Source organism: Cutaneotrichosporon cavernicola (assembly GCF_030864355.1).
Source record: "Cutaneotrichosporon cavernicola HIS019 DNA, chromosome: 7a".
Taxonomy (NCBI): domain Eukaryota; kingdom Fungi; phylum Basidiomycota; class Tremellomycetes; order Trichosporonales; family Trichosporonaceae; genus Cutaneotrichosporon; species Cutaneotrichosporon cavernicola.
Window position 1 is genome coordinate 164,387 of NC_083399.1, and position 15,339 is coordinate 179,725.

A 15,339-nucleotide genomic window follows, 5' to 3' on the forward strand; every position below is an offset into this window, starting at 1 on the left:
ACGATACCTCTTGACTCAACCCTCCCCTTGCATCCTGCTTGCACCTTGCCACCCCAACCCCACCATGCCACATTCCTGCTACTGAGAATAGCAGTCGCCGGGTGACTTTCCGGTGAAGCGCCTGGTTATTGGCGACGCTCTGCGGCACGGCAGCCGCAACCCGCTGCACTCACTCCCCCCCAAGGCCCTTCAAGGCCTGTAATCAGGCATCAAGGCGCCGATTTTCTCTCTCCGCGCTTTGCTCGGGCCGGTGAGATGGGATCTTCCACGCGCACGCGCTACAGCCCACTGATGTTGTAGCAGGGTAAAAGATAGCGCTCGAGCCGAGGCGCTTGTCCTGAGCACTGCGCACACTGACAGTGTGGGCATTATTCATCCCTATTCGAATTGAGGCACGGAGATGGAAACAAAATCCGCGTAGAGTGGCTGTGACGAGGTAGACGATACCTTCCTTCCCTTTGCCGACTAGAGGCGACTTGCACATGAACCTGCGGGTGGCTAATTAGAACTGATCTAATTATCCTATTGGACCAAAAGGACAAACTAGTCTCCTAACAATGCCAATCACCAGGCACATTCTGGGTCCTCGGCATGCTGATTACCCCACACCCCCGCGTAGACGAGTGCGGTGAGCGGTGACTACGGTGGGGTAGTGTGTCCACCGTCCAATGTTCCCAGGCGTTCCATGATCCGCCGTGACTGCCACGATCATCGCCTCTCTCACGAGTATACATAGACCACCAACTATCCTCTTGTCTCTTGCTTCATCACCTCTCTTCCCATTCAACATCACAGCAAAATGTCCACTCACACCGAAGTCAACGTGCCCGCCCTCGGCAAGATCAACCTCCCCACTGGGCTGTTCATCAACAACGAGTGGGTCCCCGCAAAGTCGGGTGAGACCTTTGACACCGTCAACCCCGCCACCGGCGAGAAGCTCGTCGCCGTCGCCCACGCCGGTAAGGAGGATGTCGACGCCGCCGTCGCTGCTGCCCGCAAGGCCTTCAAGACCACCTGGGGCCGCAAGATCGCCGGCGCTGAGCGCGGTGCTCGTGAGTCTCTTCTCCTCTCAAAATGCATTTAGCTAACCAACAGTCCTGAACAAGCTCGCCGACCTCCTCGAGCGTGACGCCGAGAAGGTTGCTGCCATCGAGTCGCTCAACTCTGGCAAGGGTGTTCGTATCGCCCGCGAGGGTGACGTCGGTGACTCGGTCGCCTGCCTCCGCTACTACGCCGGCCTCGCCGACAAGATCTTTGGCCAGACCATCGACCAGTTCGGCGACGAGAAGATCTGCTACACCCTTCACCAGCCCATTGGTGTCTGTGGCCAGATGTGAGTTTTCTTTTCTTTTACTGGCGGTAGCTAACAGCAAGCATCCCCTGGAACTACCCCCTCCTCATGTGGGCATGGAAGGTCGGCCCCGCCCTCGCTGCCGGCTGCTGTGTCGTCATGAAGCCCTCCGAGCTCACCCCTCTCACCGCCCTTATGCTCTGTGACCTCGCCAAGGAGGCCGGCATCCCCGCCGGTGTCATCAACACTGTTCCCGGTCTCGGTGCCACCACTGGTGAGATCATTTCTCGCCACCTCGACATCGACAAGGTCGCTTTCACTGGCTCGGTCGGCACCGGCCGCAGGATCTCGGTCGCCGCTGCCGAGTCCAACCTCAAGAAGGTTACCCTTGAGCTTGGCGGCAAGTCGCCTCTCCTCATCTTCGACACGGCCGACCTCGAGGAGGCTGCCAACTGGACCTCGCTCGGCATCTGGTTCAACTCTGGCCAGGACTGCTGCGCCAGCTCGCGCATCTACGTTCAGGAGACTGTGTACGACAAGTTCCTCGAGGTGCTCAAGCGCCGCGCCGAGGCTGCTGCCATTGGGCAGCCGCATGACGAGAAGACTTCGTTCGGCCCCCTCATCTCGGCTGGCCAGCGTGACAAGGTCCTCAGCTACATCAACAGCGGCAAGGAGCAGGGTGCGCGTATCGTGACCGGTGGCCAGAAGTGGCCCCAGTCTAACGGCGGCTTCTGGGTCGAGCCCACGATCATCGCCGACGTTGACGAGTCGATGAAGGTCGTCCAGGAGGAGATCTTTGGCCCCGTCATCGTCGCCGCCAAGTTCAAGACTGAGGAGGAGGCTATCGAGCTCGCCAACAACACCACCTACGGCCTCGCCGCTGGTGTCTTCACCAACGACGCCCGGCAGATGACCCGCATCTCGGGTGCCCTCGACGCCGGCACTGTCTGGTGCAACCAGTACGGTCTCCTCCACGCCGGGGTTCCCTTTGGCGGCTTCAAGCAGTCTGGCATCGGGCGCGAGCTCGGCACCTACGGTATCGAGGCGTACACCCAGGTCAAGGCTGTGCACCAGAACCTCTCGCAGACGATCGAGTGGCCTCTCTAAGTTTTACGCACGTGCAACGAAGTGGTCCAGGAGGCATCGTTTGGGAACATGGTCATCACCAGTGTAGTATAGTCAGGATGCACAGCAGATTCGTACAATGGCGTGCTAGGATGATGGGTGTTGGTAGCCGAGCAGCGTTGCGGACATCTGCTGCAACAGGTGGGCACAGATCAAGAGTCAAACCGGGACCCTAATACTGATCGACATTAGGATTGGAGATTAGAGACTTTGACTGCCCACATTCCCTACACTTCGTCTAATCTCGTCTCCCTCATTCCCTACACTTCGTCTAATCTCGTCTCCCTCGCATACATGTCAACCTCGTCAACCTCGTCAACCTCATGTTCAACAGGCAGTTCTGCCGAGTGTTCCGACACATATGTACCAATCGTAAGGCTGCAGCAAGGTCTCGTTTACCTTTACCTGACGGCGGTGACGGCCCGCCTTGCGCTCCTCGTCTGCGATGACACCCTTGCGCTCCTCGTCTGCGATGGCACCCTTGCGCTCCTCGTCTGCAATGATACCCTTGCGCTCCTCGTCTGCGACGACACCCTTGCGCTCCCCTCCCCTCAATGACAGCCCTTGTACTGACCTTGCTTAACAACAGGTGACATCGAGCGATCTGGAGCGACGTGTTGCTGACAGGCAAATCTGGGGCTGATGCGGGGCACCGTCATGTCATGGCCATGCGCAGACGTCGATGTCCTACTCCTACAACGACGCCGGATATGAAGCGGCAGAGCGATCATCAACTGAAAGCGATTCTGAAAGAGGACTGGAGATCTACTACCCATTGCGACCTACTACCCATTGCCACACAGCTGACGCATGTCAACACACGGCTGCAACATCCATAACACTACTCTCTGACGAAACTGACGTCTGATGGCTCGTCAGAGGGCGCATCTGGCTCTCACGCTGCCGCTGATAGAGTCTTACGAGCCCACTAACCCTCTGACACCGTTTGCCTTTTCTACTTGAATCAACTTGGTCCATTCGACATCCACCATGAGCGACGAGTGGATCATGATCAAGGAGAACCGGGGCGACGGCTCCAAGTCTGGCCCGCCCAAACCCACCCCCAACCCTCTCTCCTTGATGGAGCGCACAAACGACACCCACGACAACGAATCCTTTGAGTCCTTTGAGTCCCGATTCCCAGTCCTCCACTGGGACTGGGAGAGCAACCCCCACCAACCCGGTACATGGATCGGCGCCGACCCCTCCAGCCCCACTGCCAACGATACCAACCCCCTCTCCGACTCTGTCCACGATACTAGAACGCTAGCAAAACAATACCTCACCGCAGCCCCAATCCACGCATACCCGCCGCCCAGACGCCCAACCACCACACCCAACTGTGGGGCGTGGGAACGGCTCACCACGCCCCCGGCCCCAGCGTCGCCGCGACTCACGACCGCCCTCCCACCCTCGCCTCAGGCCGTTTCACCATCGCCAGCAACAAAGCTGCCCACACCTAAGCCCAAGCCCAAGCGCTCACCCACCTTACCGGGATCGTATACTTCCTGGATGCGGGATCTGGAGCAGCCCGACCCCCCGCCCCCAACGCCAGCAGAGGACTCACCATTCCAGTATCCCCATACCGGTGTACATGTACATCCGCCCCAGGTGCCATTTTCCGAGACGTATCTTCCGACGTACGCCCAGCCGCCGCCTGGCAACACCCACCCAGCCGAAGCGCACGTCCACGATCTCGTGGCCAGTTTCGAGGCAATGACCGTTGGCGAGTTGGACAATCTTGCCCCATCTCCCATCCACGTTACGCCACCGACCACGGCAGCCCCTGATCCAATGACGCCCAGCCTCCTCCCCACATTAGCTTCCAGCAACATTTCTCAATGGGGTTCGCCGGGCCTCGCACTCTTTTGGCACTCTCCCTCCCCCTCGCCAATGCTCGTACCGCCATCAACCCCCATATCTCACTCGCGCTCAGCTTCCTTCCCAACGCCCTCGCCTGGCCGCCCCAACATCCTCCGCCCAGCCAGCACCAAGCCTTTTGACAGTCCCGTCTCCTCCTCGCCATTCGTTGGACCTACTCCTCCCCCAATCGTGCCTGCCTTGGATCTATGCAGGATCAACAACCCTTCACCAAGTCTCTCGCCGTGGTCTCCAGCCCCAGATAGTCCGGATCTAGCACCCGTTCCACTCCCTACGACTTGGCGCTGCTCAGTATGTACCCTCGCCAACACGGCGTCCAACTGCGCCACGTGTGGTGCCCTGCCGCCACAGTGGAGATGCACTCGGTGTACCCTCCACAACGACCACCACGTTATGGAATGCCAAGCATGCGGCGCTACCAAAATCTACCACAGTCCAGTCTCGCCACAGCCCCTGTCACCTATTTCGCCAACCCAGATCACGGGGGAGGTCATAGATGGCGTGGGCCTGGGTTTCAATCGCACCCACGAGGCTAGCTCTACGCCAGCCACATCCTACCCGACGCACGGCAGTTGGATGTGTCCGCTCTGTACGTATGCTAACGAGCCGGGAGATCAGTGTACGATGTGCAGCACGCCGCGGCCATAGATTCTAGTTTATGCTTATGCATTCGAAGTGGATCCCAGCTTGATCCACGAGCCGCCTAGCCGCCAAGTCCCCTGAATCTAGTGGTGCAAACAGCAAAAAAGATCGACATCGACCTGATTCGAACAGGCGCTCCCGAAGGAAATTGATCGTAGATGACTGCTGGCAGCACGTTCTAGTCAATCGCGTTAACCACTCCGCCACGATGCCTCTGGGGAGATCCATTTCGGGGTGAGATATGATCTCGTTGAAGTGAGCGATTGCGCACGTCAGTGTAGGAACTGGGTAAGCTGTGGTCAGCGAGCCAGGTGCCAGCGACATTCCAGGTGAGACGCAAGCTCTGGTGTGATAAGAGAAATGCGTCACGTGATGCACGGAATACGGCCGTAACCTCGGCTTTCGGCTAGCGGCGGATACAGGTCTCCCAATCCAACTGCCTAGGTAGGTACCGCCGTACCAAACGGTCCTTCTGCAACCGCCGTAGCCGTAGGCAGGTAAAGCGCGTGTCCACATTGGCGTCACCATGTCACTTCCGATCCAAGTGGGCTAACTGGGCCAAGTGGGGATTGTGGGTCGGTCAACATTCGGCAGTGCCGAAAGGACCTGCTCCCGCAGCATAAGAGGCCTCGGCTGCGGCATGAGACTCACCTTTCCCCCCCCCACTTATACTGACAACTATGAGCACCAGCAGCTCCAAATTCAAGCGTACGCGTGCCGAATGTGAGCTGAGCCCGGACCAAGACAAAGCTGACGACAGGTGAGGCGATCCTCACGGCGCCAGGTATGCCATGGGAATTGGACGAGGTTGTTCTGAACGGCCGGCGCCAGAAGGTATGGAAGAACACACCACCATACTATCGTTCGTGGGTTGAGCCGCTGCTCAAGTCTGGTGGTGACAAGGCGTTCATCTCCTCGCCCCTGCCGCCGCCTGCCAACGCCGAGGATCGCGAGGTCGTCACTTTTCTTCAGATGCATCAACGGACGCTACGGATGGCTGCGTGGTTGCGCACACAGGGGATCCGGCAGGGCGATCGGGTTGCCGTGGCAGCCAACAATTGCGCCGAGTGGCTCATGTCCTCGTTCGCAATCCATTACCTTGGCGGCGTCGCGGTAGCCGTCAACAGCCACATGATCATCGACTCGATGGTCTACTGCCTCAGTCACGTCAAGCCCAAACTTGTGCTCGTGGACGAGGGGGTTGCCAAGGAACTCGCACCAAAGGTCAAGGAGCTTAAGGGGAACGGCGTCGGGCCGATCTGGTGCTGGAGCTCGCTTGACCACCACCCCGCATCCGTGCGCCAAGCCATCGGCGTGGCCGTCCCCAACCCCTCCAAGGCGCAAATAGACGAGATCATCGCTGGTGTCGGACTCGAAGGCATCAACCTCGACAGCCCGTGTACCATCTACTTTACGTCGGGCACAACGGGTTACCCCAAGGCGGTACTCAGCAACCAGAGGCAGAACCTACACAACGCCCTCTCGGGTACCTTTACGCCTCTGCGCGCAGGTCTGCGCGTCGGCGCTGAACTCAAGGACCTCCTCGCCGCCAAGCCGGAGGGTACACCTCAATCAGCCATCCTCCTCCCCATCCCGCTTTTCCACTGCACGGGCGGCCAGTCATGGGTGACGCGCTCCCTCAGTGGCGAGGCAATGTTGGTGTTCATGCGCCGTTGGAGCGTTCCCGAGGCAATCAGGCTCATCGTCAAGCATAATATCAATATTGTGGGCGGAGTACCCTCCATCTCTGCAGCGCTTTATCAGTCCCCCGACCTGCCCAAGGACTACGTCTTTGACACCATGTCGTACGGCGGTGCACCGCCGCCCGACTCGCTCGCTGGTAATCTCAAGAAACGATGGCCCAACCTCCTGCTTGTGCACGGGTACGGTATGACCGAGACGAATGCGGTTCACAACGCCCTCGCGGGCCAGGATTACGTCGACCATCCCGACTCGGTCGGCTGGGTCGTTCCTGTATGTGAGGTCAAAATCGTACACCCCGACACGAGGGAGGAGTTGCCAACTGGCGAGGTTGGAATCATCATGCTGCGCGGACAGAACGTCATGTCTCGCTATCTCGACGATCCAGAGGCCACCGCAAAGGTATTTGACAAAGACGGGTGGCTCGATTCGGGCGACGTGGGTTGTGTCGACGAAGAGGAACTACTGTACATCCGAGACCGGAGCAAGGACTTGATCATCCGTGGCGGTGAGAATATTGCTTCCCTCGAAGTTGAGAATGCGCTCTACCGAGACGACCGCATTGCCGAGGCCGCAGCCGTTCCCGTGCCATGCCCAATTATGGGCGAACGCGTCGGCGCCATGGTCAGCCTTGCGCCTGGATGCACTGCCTCCGCAGAGAGTATCATGAGCGAGGCCTTCCCGAGGTTACGACACGCCGCCCGGCCCGTCATCGTCGTTGTTCACCACGAGGAACTACGTAAGTCGGGTTTGGAAGACGAGACCGTAGCTCACATCAAGCGCGCAATGCCAACGGCAAGATTGTCAAGACGGACGTGAAGAAGATGGTCGGCGAAAAGTGGAAGAAGGAGCAGCCCCGCGCAAAGCTCTAATTTGGCATCTCATCATTTCGACGGTAGACTATGCGATTGTTGGGCGTCTCCTTTGCAACCAAGGGGATGTGCATGTCATTCCGGCTACGGCAGCCAAGGTATTCAATCTACGCCCAGAATCTCTTGTTCCACCCCTCCTCGCGTCGATTAATCATTCTCTACACTGTACACCCTCGCTCTCACTCCTCATCACTATTAAAGACACCCCACTAACCTCTTACTAACCTCTATTCCTTCTTCTCATTCTTCACCTCGTCAAACGCAATGCAGAGAGCTGCAATGAGGGCGAGATCAACGCCCGGCGCAACCGTAACATAGTACTGATGTGAGAACCGCGCCCTTACACTTACTCCTGCCCTCATCCCACACTCACAGTCTGCTTGTCCGCAATCCACTCGCGCATGTGGAGCAGCTTACGGCTAATCTGCGCAACCGGAATATTGCCATTGAGCACGATGGTGGTCCCAAGCCCAAACATGTCGCCGCGCATACTCAACTCGGCATTCTCTCCCGTGTTGGCATTACGGAACGTTGCGGTCATCTTGGTGCCCACTTCCATCAGCCTTTTCTTCATCATTCTCACAGGCGATGTTACGCTTAACGCGGAACAGTTCATGTCCACGCGCGTCCTCGGCCACAAACGTGCTCATGAAAGCAATGAGCTTGTCACGCATGCTGAACAGCAGGTTACCCGACGCGTCCGTCACGTCTACCCTCAGCATTGTCTGAATGCCTACCTACTCTTGCGGTCGCGGAAACTGACGACTTTGCCCTTGCAGCGTACGACGGTCTTGCCTGTCGCTGCATCCTTGACGCTGAAGTCGTCGCCCGAGAGTGAGAAGATCTGCTCGCGCAGTACAAGGGTCACGGGTCCCTGGGAGATGAATGCGGGGAAGACAGCGACGGGAGGGTGGACCGGCTGCAGTGCCACGGGGCTGGAAGGCAGGAATATGCCCATGATAGAGTTGGGGGGGGGGGGGGGGGGGAGCTTGACACGAGACCTGGTGGGGAGTTGCTAGAGGGGTAGCCGTTTGGGGGGTGGCAATCTAGTTAAACAGGGTTGTGAGCTCAAGGTCTTGAGACAAGCTGATGAGTTGATAAACATGTGGAGTGACCAATCAAGAAATTGAGAAGCAAACAAGCGAAGACCTCGCCCTGTCGACCGTGCACAAAGCTGTGCACGCACGGAGCTATGTTACCCATCTTCTCGCCATCAGTCCTTCAGTCCAAGTTGTCAACTGCCATCAGTTTGGGCCGTCGCATGACGCCGGAGACAGCGTCATACGAGGCATCTTGGCTCCCCAGCCTCAGTGGTCCCCTGTGAGCCACCCGATAGAGCTACAAGTGCACCTCACATGGCCAACACCATGCCAGCTGCTCAAGCACGTATTCTAAGTTTGATCTAGCTCACGTGACTCCCTGTTCACCATGAGCTCATGTTGGATTACTTTCCTGAAAAGCACCGCAACGACGCAGGCACAATCCAGAGTAGCGTAGAGCGCGGATCCGACGTTTAACTGGGAATACCGCGGACCTTGGCTGGCTATCACTGCTACAGCGAGACCGATGTAACTTTTAAGATCATCGTCAATCACGCGCGACGGAGGCCGGAATTGCATGTCCGGCACGGCTGGCACAACCACCACCGCGCGCCGACTCGGCCAACCTCTCTGTCTCTAGGATCGAGTTTCTCCCGAGGGATGCCTTGCCCGAGGTCGCAGCACGCTGGCGGGTCATTCAAGAGGGTTAGACCCATCCCACTACCTGGTCACGCATCCTTTGTCCCTGGTCGCCAACGATTAGACGGCTGCACCTTTGCCCTCGAGCTGCCTCTCGTTCTACTTGCGTTCTGTGTGACTCCCACAGCCACGACCCATTGCCGGCCTCACGAGTTGCCTCGCGAGTTGTACCCCTTGATGTCGTCCCGGTACTGTAGCTGGATCATCCACGACCTCGCAACCAGCACCAGCCGCCACCGCGGGCACCTCCGCCGACCCCGTCAATCGCAATGCCATCCACACCTCATCTCAGTGATTGCCCATCGTGCTACTCGTCCCCGTCGTCCGTCACCAGCTCATCCCCATTCCTGCCGCCGAACACCGTTTGAAGTAGCTGGCTTTGCGTCGCGGATTCCACACCGTCTTGTGCCCTCGACAATCTCTGTTCGGCAGCTCTCACAGTCCTCACGATGTCCGTTCGCCTTGCCACTCCTACGAGCTACACAAAGAGATTGATCGCGTTGGGCCGAGGAGAACGAGGGAGGACAGGTTGTACTCGGCCCGCGGAAGCAACCGCCCACTGATACGTCGGGTACCAGGCCTGCGAAGAGCCCGATCAGCCTTGTACCTCTGATTATAATTTAGATATACGTACGGAAGGCACAAGCGCCAAGTATGTAACCCATCATCAAGCATTCCGTCTGGCTTCCGCCACGGATCACGTCAGCCGGGCTACAAACGATCCGAGAAGCGATAGTCAACTTAGTTTCCACTTGCATTGAAATGACTCTACCCTCATAGACGAGCTTACTATCTGCTACATTGCTCAGCCAGCCAGCTAGCAGCGACCCAGCTCCTCAAAGATGAGGCACGCCGCGACCGCGAGCGAGATGTCGAAACCGGGTGCGATGGCGACAAAGTACTGACGTCAGCCTCTTCTACTTCTCTCTCTTCCACTCCTTCTCTCGACCCACCGTGTCCTTGTCGACGATCACAACGGGCGACACGTTCTTCTCGCACGACGTAGACACAGCCACGACGGGCACATCACCCGCCAGCATGAGGGCATTGCCGTCGCCGTTCGGGCCGAACATGCCACCGGCGAGGGAGACGCGAGCCTCGGCACGGCCGGGGAGTGTCACGATCGCGGTGAGGTTGCGGTTGTTGTCTACCTTAGTTTACATTCTGAGGAATCAAGCCTACCAGTGGTGCTGACGCGCAGGTCGGCGCGCCGGGTCGAGTCGTGAGCGTTGATCTCGATCGCGCCGTCACGCATCCGCTTGGGGAAGAAGAAGACAAGCCCGCCGTACGAGTTGTAAAGGCCTGCGTGAGTTCTAGGAGAACAACAATTCAACTCGTCTGGAGCAATTCCGCAACTTACATGGGCTGGAGCGATCGTTCCGGAACGTGAACAGCAGGCTGCCCTTCACGGCATCGCGGATCTCGACGACCTCGCGGCGCGGGGTAACCCACGCGCCGCGCTTGAGCGCGAGCACGACCTCGCGGCGCTCCAGGTACTTGACGTGGTGGAAGATGGGGGGCGAGACGATGGGGAGGGCGAAGGTCATGTAGATGTCAGTTAGTGGGTGGCGGGGATGCTGGTGTAGGATGAGGAGTGTGAGAGCAATGGCAAGCTTTCAGGTTCAAATATGCGGGGGGTGCCGGCTCGGAAGGGCGAGGAATAAGGGGGGGCCATGAACGTGTGTGAGAAGCTTGGGACCGCTTGGACTTTGAAGAGCGCCTTCAGCACGACCGTGGCGTGAAGCCACGGACCGTCTCTCGAGTGTTGGCCCGTCAACGATGATGTGGTCATCTGAGCGCAAGTAGAGCCGATGAGTGAGCGGTTTAGTGCTTCTGGGAGCTGCCGCATCCAGTCTAATGACCAATGGAGCGTCTTGACGTCCTCGAATGCTTCGCAATTCGAAGATCTGGGGTAGCAGATGGAGCGCCGGAGGCCGGAACAGAGAGGCATCGGCAAAAGTCAACGGATCAGTTCGAATCCGCGACGCGTCTTCCGCACCTTTCCAACCGTGCAGGCACGACACGTGGCAACCGGATGATTGGACCGGTCTCAACAACAAACGCGTTTCACTCCAGATACCACTGGCGTCAACACTCCAACACTTTACAACTCCACGCTTAACGACCTCACTACGCCGAATCACATCTCCCCCATGGCGTTCTCCTCAGACGACCTTGTCGAGGGTGTCACCTTCCCCGAGGTGATGCAGGAGGGTCGCCTGGCCGCCGTCTTCCCGTTCGTCGCCACCTTCCCAACAGTCAAGTTCATGTTACGCGTCAGGGTCCCCAACACCTCGGATTACGGCTCGAGCAAGCTAGCCACCTTCTACCCCGTCATCGAGGTACTTCCTGTTCGCGCGGGCCCAGAGGCCGACGACGAGGCGCGCAGCAACACAGACTGGCTCCTGAGACATGCCGGCCGCAACATCTCCGTGCAGCTAGGAGGGCTGCGGATTAGCAGGGTCGAGACCGAGGGCGGCCGCCTCACCATCCACTGCAGCGCTGTGGGTCCGCGGCTTGTCCTTGCTGGCGGATCCCGGCAACTTCTCCGGGAGAGTAAGCCAGGCCAGGCCGACAAGCGAGGAAGGCAGCTGACTGCAGGATCGAAAGCGGCCACGGCACCCCGATGGGCCTTCCACACTCCTTCCCCCGCTCCCCAGCTGGAGACCGAAGCGAGACAACAGATCCGCGAGACGTCTGCCGAGCTCTCTCCATCCAAACTGAATCCGGAGCAGGCGGCCACCGTACCGCTCAACGAGCCGCGACCCAGTCCGGCGCAAGCCCAGCGAGTACCCCTGACATCGCACAGGAGCCGCTCACCACGACCGCTGTCAACGCACGCAAGAGAGTTCAAGAGCTTCAAGCGACCGCCTCCAGCTAGCGAGCCAGGGAAGCGCGAAGAGAAGCGCCAGCGATTCCCCTCCCCACAGGCCTCGGCGCAGGCGGGACCGTCGCGTGTGACGATGGTTACGCACCGAATAGCGCAGACGCGACCTTTCCCGCATCCAACGTCCGTACGTCCTCCGCCTCCCCTCGCTCCCGATCTGCAACGGGGTGAGCCAGTCACCGTGCACCTCGCAGGCAACCCCACGTCTGTCCCCGCGCCCCGAGATGGCCCTGGGCGGCAATACCTTCCCTCACCGTCGACGTATTTCTCCAGCAGAGACACGATCGAGAGCCCTTTCCTTACACAGGAGTCGATGAATGTTGAGGACATCGACCTCCCTCGAACCTCCCAGCCGGCGCTGACGCTATTCCAGCCGTCGCATCCTTCATCGCCGAAGGCTGCAGTTACCCGCCAGGAACCCGAACTTCCCGAGTCCCCGCCTCCGCGGCTACGAGTGTCCCCCGAGCCACCGGTCGTAACACCAGGCAGACGGTTGTCGGTCGGCGCTTCTCCTGTACCCACGCCTGAGGTCCAGCGAAGCCGGTTTTCCTCTTCGGCTGCGGCTGATCGGGCTGCGCGGCGGGCCACTATCCTGGCTCGAAAAGCGGAGCTCTTGGCCCAGTTGCGGGATCTCGAAGAACAGGACGTCCAGGAGAGACTGGTAGCGGATTCGAGGGTGCAGCTCGCATCGGAAGTGCAGACCCACGAATTAGCCGCTGGGTATAGTGCGTCTAAACCCAAGGCAACTCTCGCGAAGTCGGAGCAAGAACCGCCTAAAAAGGAAATAAGTGGGCGCAACAGAGCGAAGGCGCCGTCATCGAAGATACAACTCGCCACGGTGTCTTGTAAGGCGGTAGGTGTATTGAGGCCGCGTACAAGTATGAGCCCCGACGTTTCACTGGAGAATCGCCGCTTATCACGGTCTGCCTCCACCTCTGTCTCAGTCGCGCAACAAAATGCTGCGGCTGTTGTGCAACCACCTCCCTCACTCAAGTCTCGTCATACCGCCCAAGCTCCGGCGGAAGTTCGTCGCGCCGCTGAGGAACGTATACGTCAAGCCAACGCCGCTCGCCTCGCGCAGGAGGCGGCGAAGGAAGATGAGAGGGCAGTCGAGGCATCAAGGTTGGAAGAGCCATTCACTGTCGGAGTAGGCCTCTTCGTAACGACCGAACTGACAATAGAAATGGACATACACACCTCTCGGTGCACTCGTCTCTGGCACTACGAGGCATGTAATGGGCGTCATCCAGCGAGTTGACCCGGCTAAAGAGACCAGGGGAGGTGAGTGGTGTCGCAATATTTTATCGTCTAATCGCTTATCATAGGCGACTGGGCTCTCCATATATATATTAGGGACCCGACATCCAGTGAGGGCGACGACACGGCGGTGACAGTCTTCCGTCAAGAAGCGGAGATTCAGAATCAGCCGTTCCATATAGGGCAGGCTGTCCTCTTCCGCAACCTGAAGGTGAGCCCCAGAGTGTGGCCACCTTGACTCGCTAACGGCAGATCACCCCCTGGAATAATCGACCCAAAGGTCATGCCTATCGCACTCCAGCTAGCGAGTGGTGTATCTTGCTGGGCGGCAAGAAGACCGTACCAGGAGGCCAACCGCAACCGCATCCTATATACCAAGACGAGATCACGCGCCTCAAGGCGCTGGCGAAGTGGTACCGCGAAGCCGGCGGCACTGCATCGGGACGGCAGCACACGACCGACACCAGCACGAGCCGCCTTTCCTCCAAGCGCAGGACTCTCGGTGAGGTCACACCAGGGGACTTCTTTGATGCGACGGTCAAGATCATGCACGTCCACACGCGAGACACGTATGCGACAACCCAGGCCAGGTCCAAGTACGAGCTGTACATCACCGACGGTACGGTTAACCCGCAACCGACACATAATTTCCACAACGTCGACATCGGCACCCCGCCAGGTGCTCTTATGTGTTTGACCGTCTTCTCCAACGTCGATGAGGCCTCGGAGCGCCTTTTCAAGTACGGCGCAATCCTACACTTCAAGAACGTGAATGCGAACCGGTACAGGGGACAAGGGGATCTCGAGCTCAAGTGGAGTGACAAGGTTACCGGAGAACAATTGGACAAGGGCTGGAAGGACAAGAGGTGTTTCCCCGTGGAAGCTGATAAGCCTGAGGCAATCGAGATCGAGGAGTGAGTATGTGGGGGACTTGACGGTCCCTTCCATTCCTGCTAACAGCAGGCGCATCAAGGCACTCAAGGCGGCTCACTCTCGTGGGGAGACTCTCGCAACCCCATCGCACCAGCACCAGCACGCGCAGACCAGTGCCGTCCAAACACTCCCCTCCGCACCACGACCTGTCCCAACCATCTCGTCGGCCCTGATGACCAAGTTCACCGACGAGGCATCCCATCCCCGCTCGACTGTAGCGCAAATCCTAGCCAACACAACCGCCCCGAACCGCTTCCGCACACTGGCGCGCGTGAAGGCGATCCATTCGCGCGACGCCAAGGGGTCGGCGAAAGGTGATCTCGCTGTGCTGTGGTGCAAGCGCTGCAACAACACCTTTGCCAAAGACCACTGTCAGACTTGCAATGACCGGAGCATGAAGAACGCAGAGGTGCGGTGGCAGCTGCTCCTCGTGCTCGAGCCGGAGCACGCCGACGGCGAGGAGACCCCACCCGACTGCGCCGCTGTCGTAGTCTTGGACGGCGATGAGGCTGCCGCTATCCTCCCAGCTCTCCCTCCGCTTGCACCTGGGCCCAACGAGGTCGCGCGACTACGCAAGCGCATCTCCGGCTACGACAAGTTCAAGAAGCCGGTCCAAGACCTCCTCCTGGGCCCCGATGTCAACGGCGAACGTACCCCGCCGCTCATCGACTGGACCGTCGAGAGTTATGCCAGTGGCCCAAACGGCCAGCTGGATCACCTGTGTTTCCGCGTGTTTGGGATGCGCAGTGGCGGTTAGTGTTTGAGGAGGGCATAGGCTGTGGAGTCTCGATATTGTACCTCGTTGTAACATTGCAACATAAGTCACAGGTAATCACTTGTTCAGGAGAATCAAGACGAACTGCTGCCAGCTACTAGCCACCAGCTACCTCCTTGTACCCTGACGCCTCAGTACATCTCCTTGCTCCATCTAGTGCTTGAAGATCAAAATGTTATACATTACCTGCCAGTGTTGTAAGTGACACGGAACCCCGTGCGTGCAAAGTGCGGCAG

General features: G+C 58.8%; 6 protein-coding genes across 6 annotated transcripts; 4 read left to right on the plus strand and 2 right to left on the minus strand.

Moving 5' to 3' along the window:
* Positions 1-799: 799 nt before the first annotated feature.
* Positions 800-2,398, plus strand: CcaverHIS019_0700600 (uncharacterized protein; the record flags this gene model as incomplete). Its single annotated transcript, XM_060603462.1, has 3 exons — positions 800-1,052; positions 1,096-1,333; positions 1,375-2,398. The coding sequence occupies 3 exons, from the start codon at positions 800-802 to the stop codon at positions 2,396-2,398; spliced, it is 1,515 nt and encodes a 504-aa protein (XP_060459753.1).
* A 1,008-nt stretch (positions 2,399-3,406) lies between these two features.
* On the plus strand, positions 3,407-4,419 carry CcaverHIS019_0700610 (uncharacterized protein; the record flags this gene model as incomplete). The annotated part of the gene is made up of 2 exons (XM_060603463.1): positions 3,407-4,177; positions 4,222-4,419. 2 exons carry the CDS (start codon positions 3,407-3,409, stop codon positions 4,417-4,419), a joined length of 969 nt encoding a protein of 322 aa, XP_060459754.1.
* Positions 4,420-5,619: 1,200 nt separating this feature from the next.
* On the plus strand, positions 5,620-7,512 carry CcaverHIS019_0700620 (uncharacterized protein; the record flags this gene model as incomplete). Its single annotated transcript, XM_060603464.1, has 3 exons — positions 5,620-5,662; positions 5,700-7,379; positions 7,421-7,512. The coding sequence occupies 3 exons, from the start codon at positions 5,620-5,622 to the stop codon at positions 7,510-7,512; spliced, it is 1,815 nt and encodes a 604-aa protein (XP_060459755.1).
* A 227-nt stretch (positions 7,513-7,739) lies between these two features.
* CcaverHIS019_0700630 (uncharacterized protein) lies at positions 7,740-8,470 on the minus strand (the record flags this gene model as incomplete). The annotated part of the gene is made up of 4 exons (XM_060603465.1): positions 7,740-7,832; positions 7,886-8,064; positions 8,096-8,221; positions 8,254-8,470. The coding sequence occupies 4 exons, from the start codon at positions 8,468-8,470 to the stop codon at positions 7,740-7,742; spliced, it is 615 nt and encodes a 204-aa protein (XP_060459756.1).
* Positions 8,471-10,068: 1,598 nt separating this feature from the next.
* CcaverHIS019_0700640 (uncharacterized protein) lies at positions 10,069-10,798 on the minus strand (the record flags this gene model as incomplete). Its single annotated transcript, XM_060603466.1, has 4 exons — positions 10,069-10,152; positions 10,205-10,398; positions 10,434-10,553; positions 10,612-10,798. 4 exons carry the CDS (start codon positions 10,796-10,798, stop codon positions 10,069-10,071), a joined length of 585 nt encoding a protein of 194 aa, XP_060459757.1.
* A 606-nt stretch (positions 10,799-11,404) lies between these two features.
* Positions 11,405-15,085, plus strand: CcaverHIS019_0700650 (uncharacterized protein; the record flags this gene model as incomplete). Its single annotated transcript, XM_060603468.1, has 8 exons — positions 11,405-11,807; positions 11,853-12,265; positions 12,512-12,863; positions 13,164-13,285; positions 13,320-13,419; positions 13,464-13,606; positions 13,648-14,309; positions 14,359-15,085. 8 exons carry the CDS (start codon positions 11,405-11,407, stop codon positions 15,083-15,085), a joined length of 2,922 nt encoding a protein of 973 aa, XP_060459758.1.
* Positions 15,086-15,339: the final 254 nt, after the last annotated feature.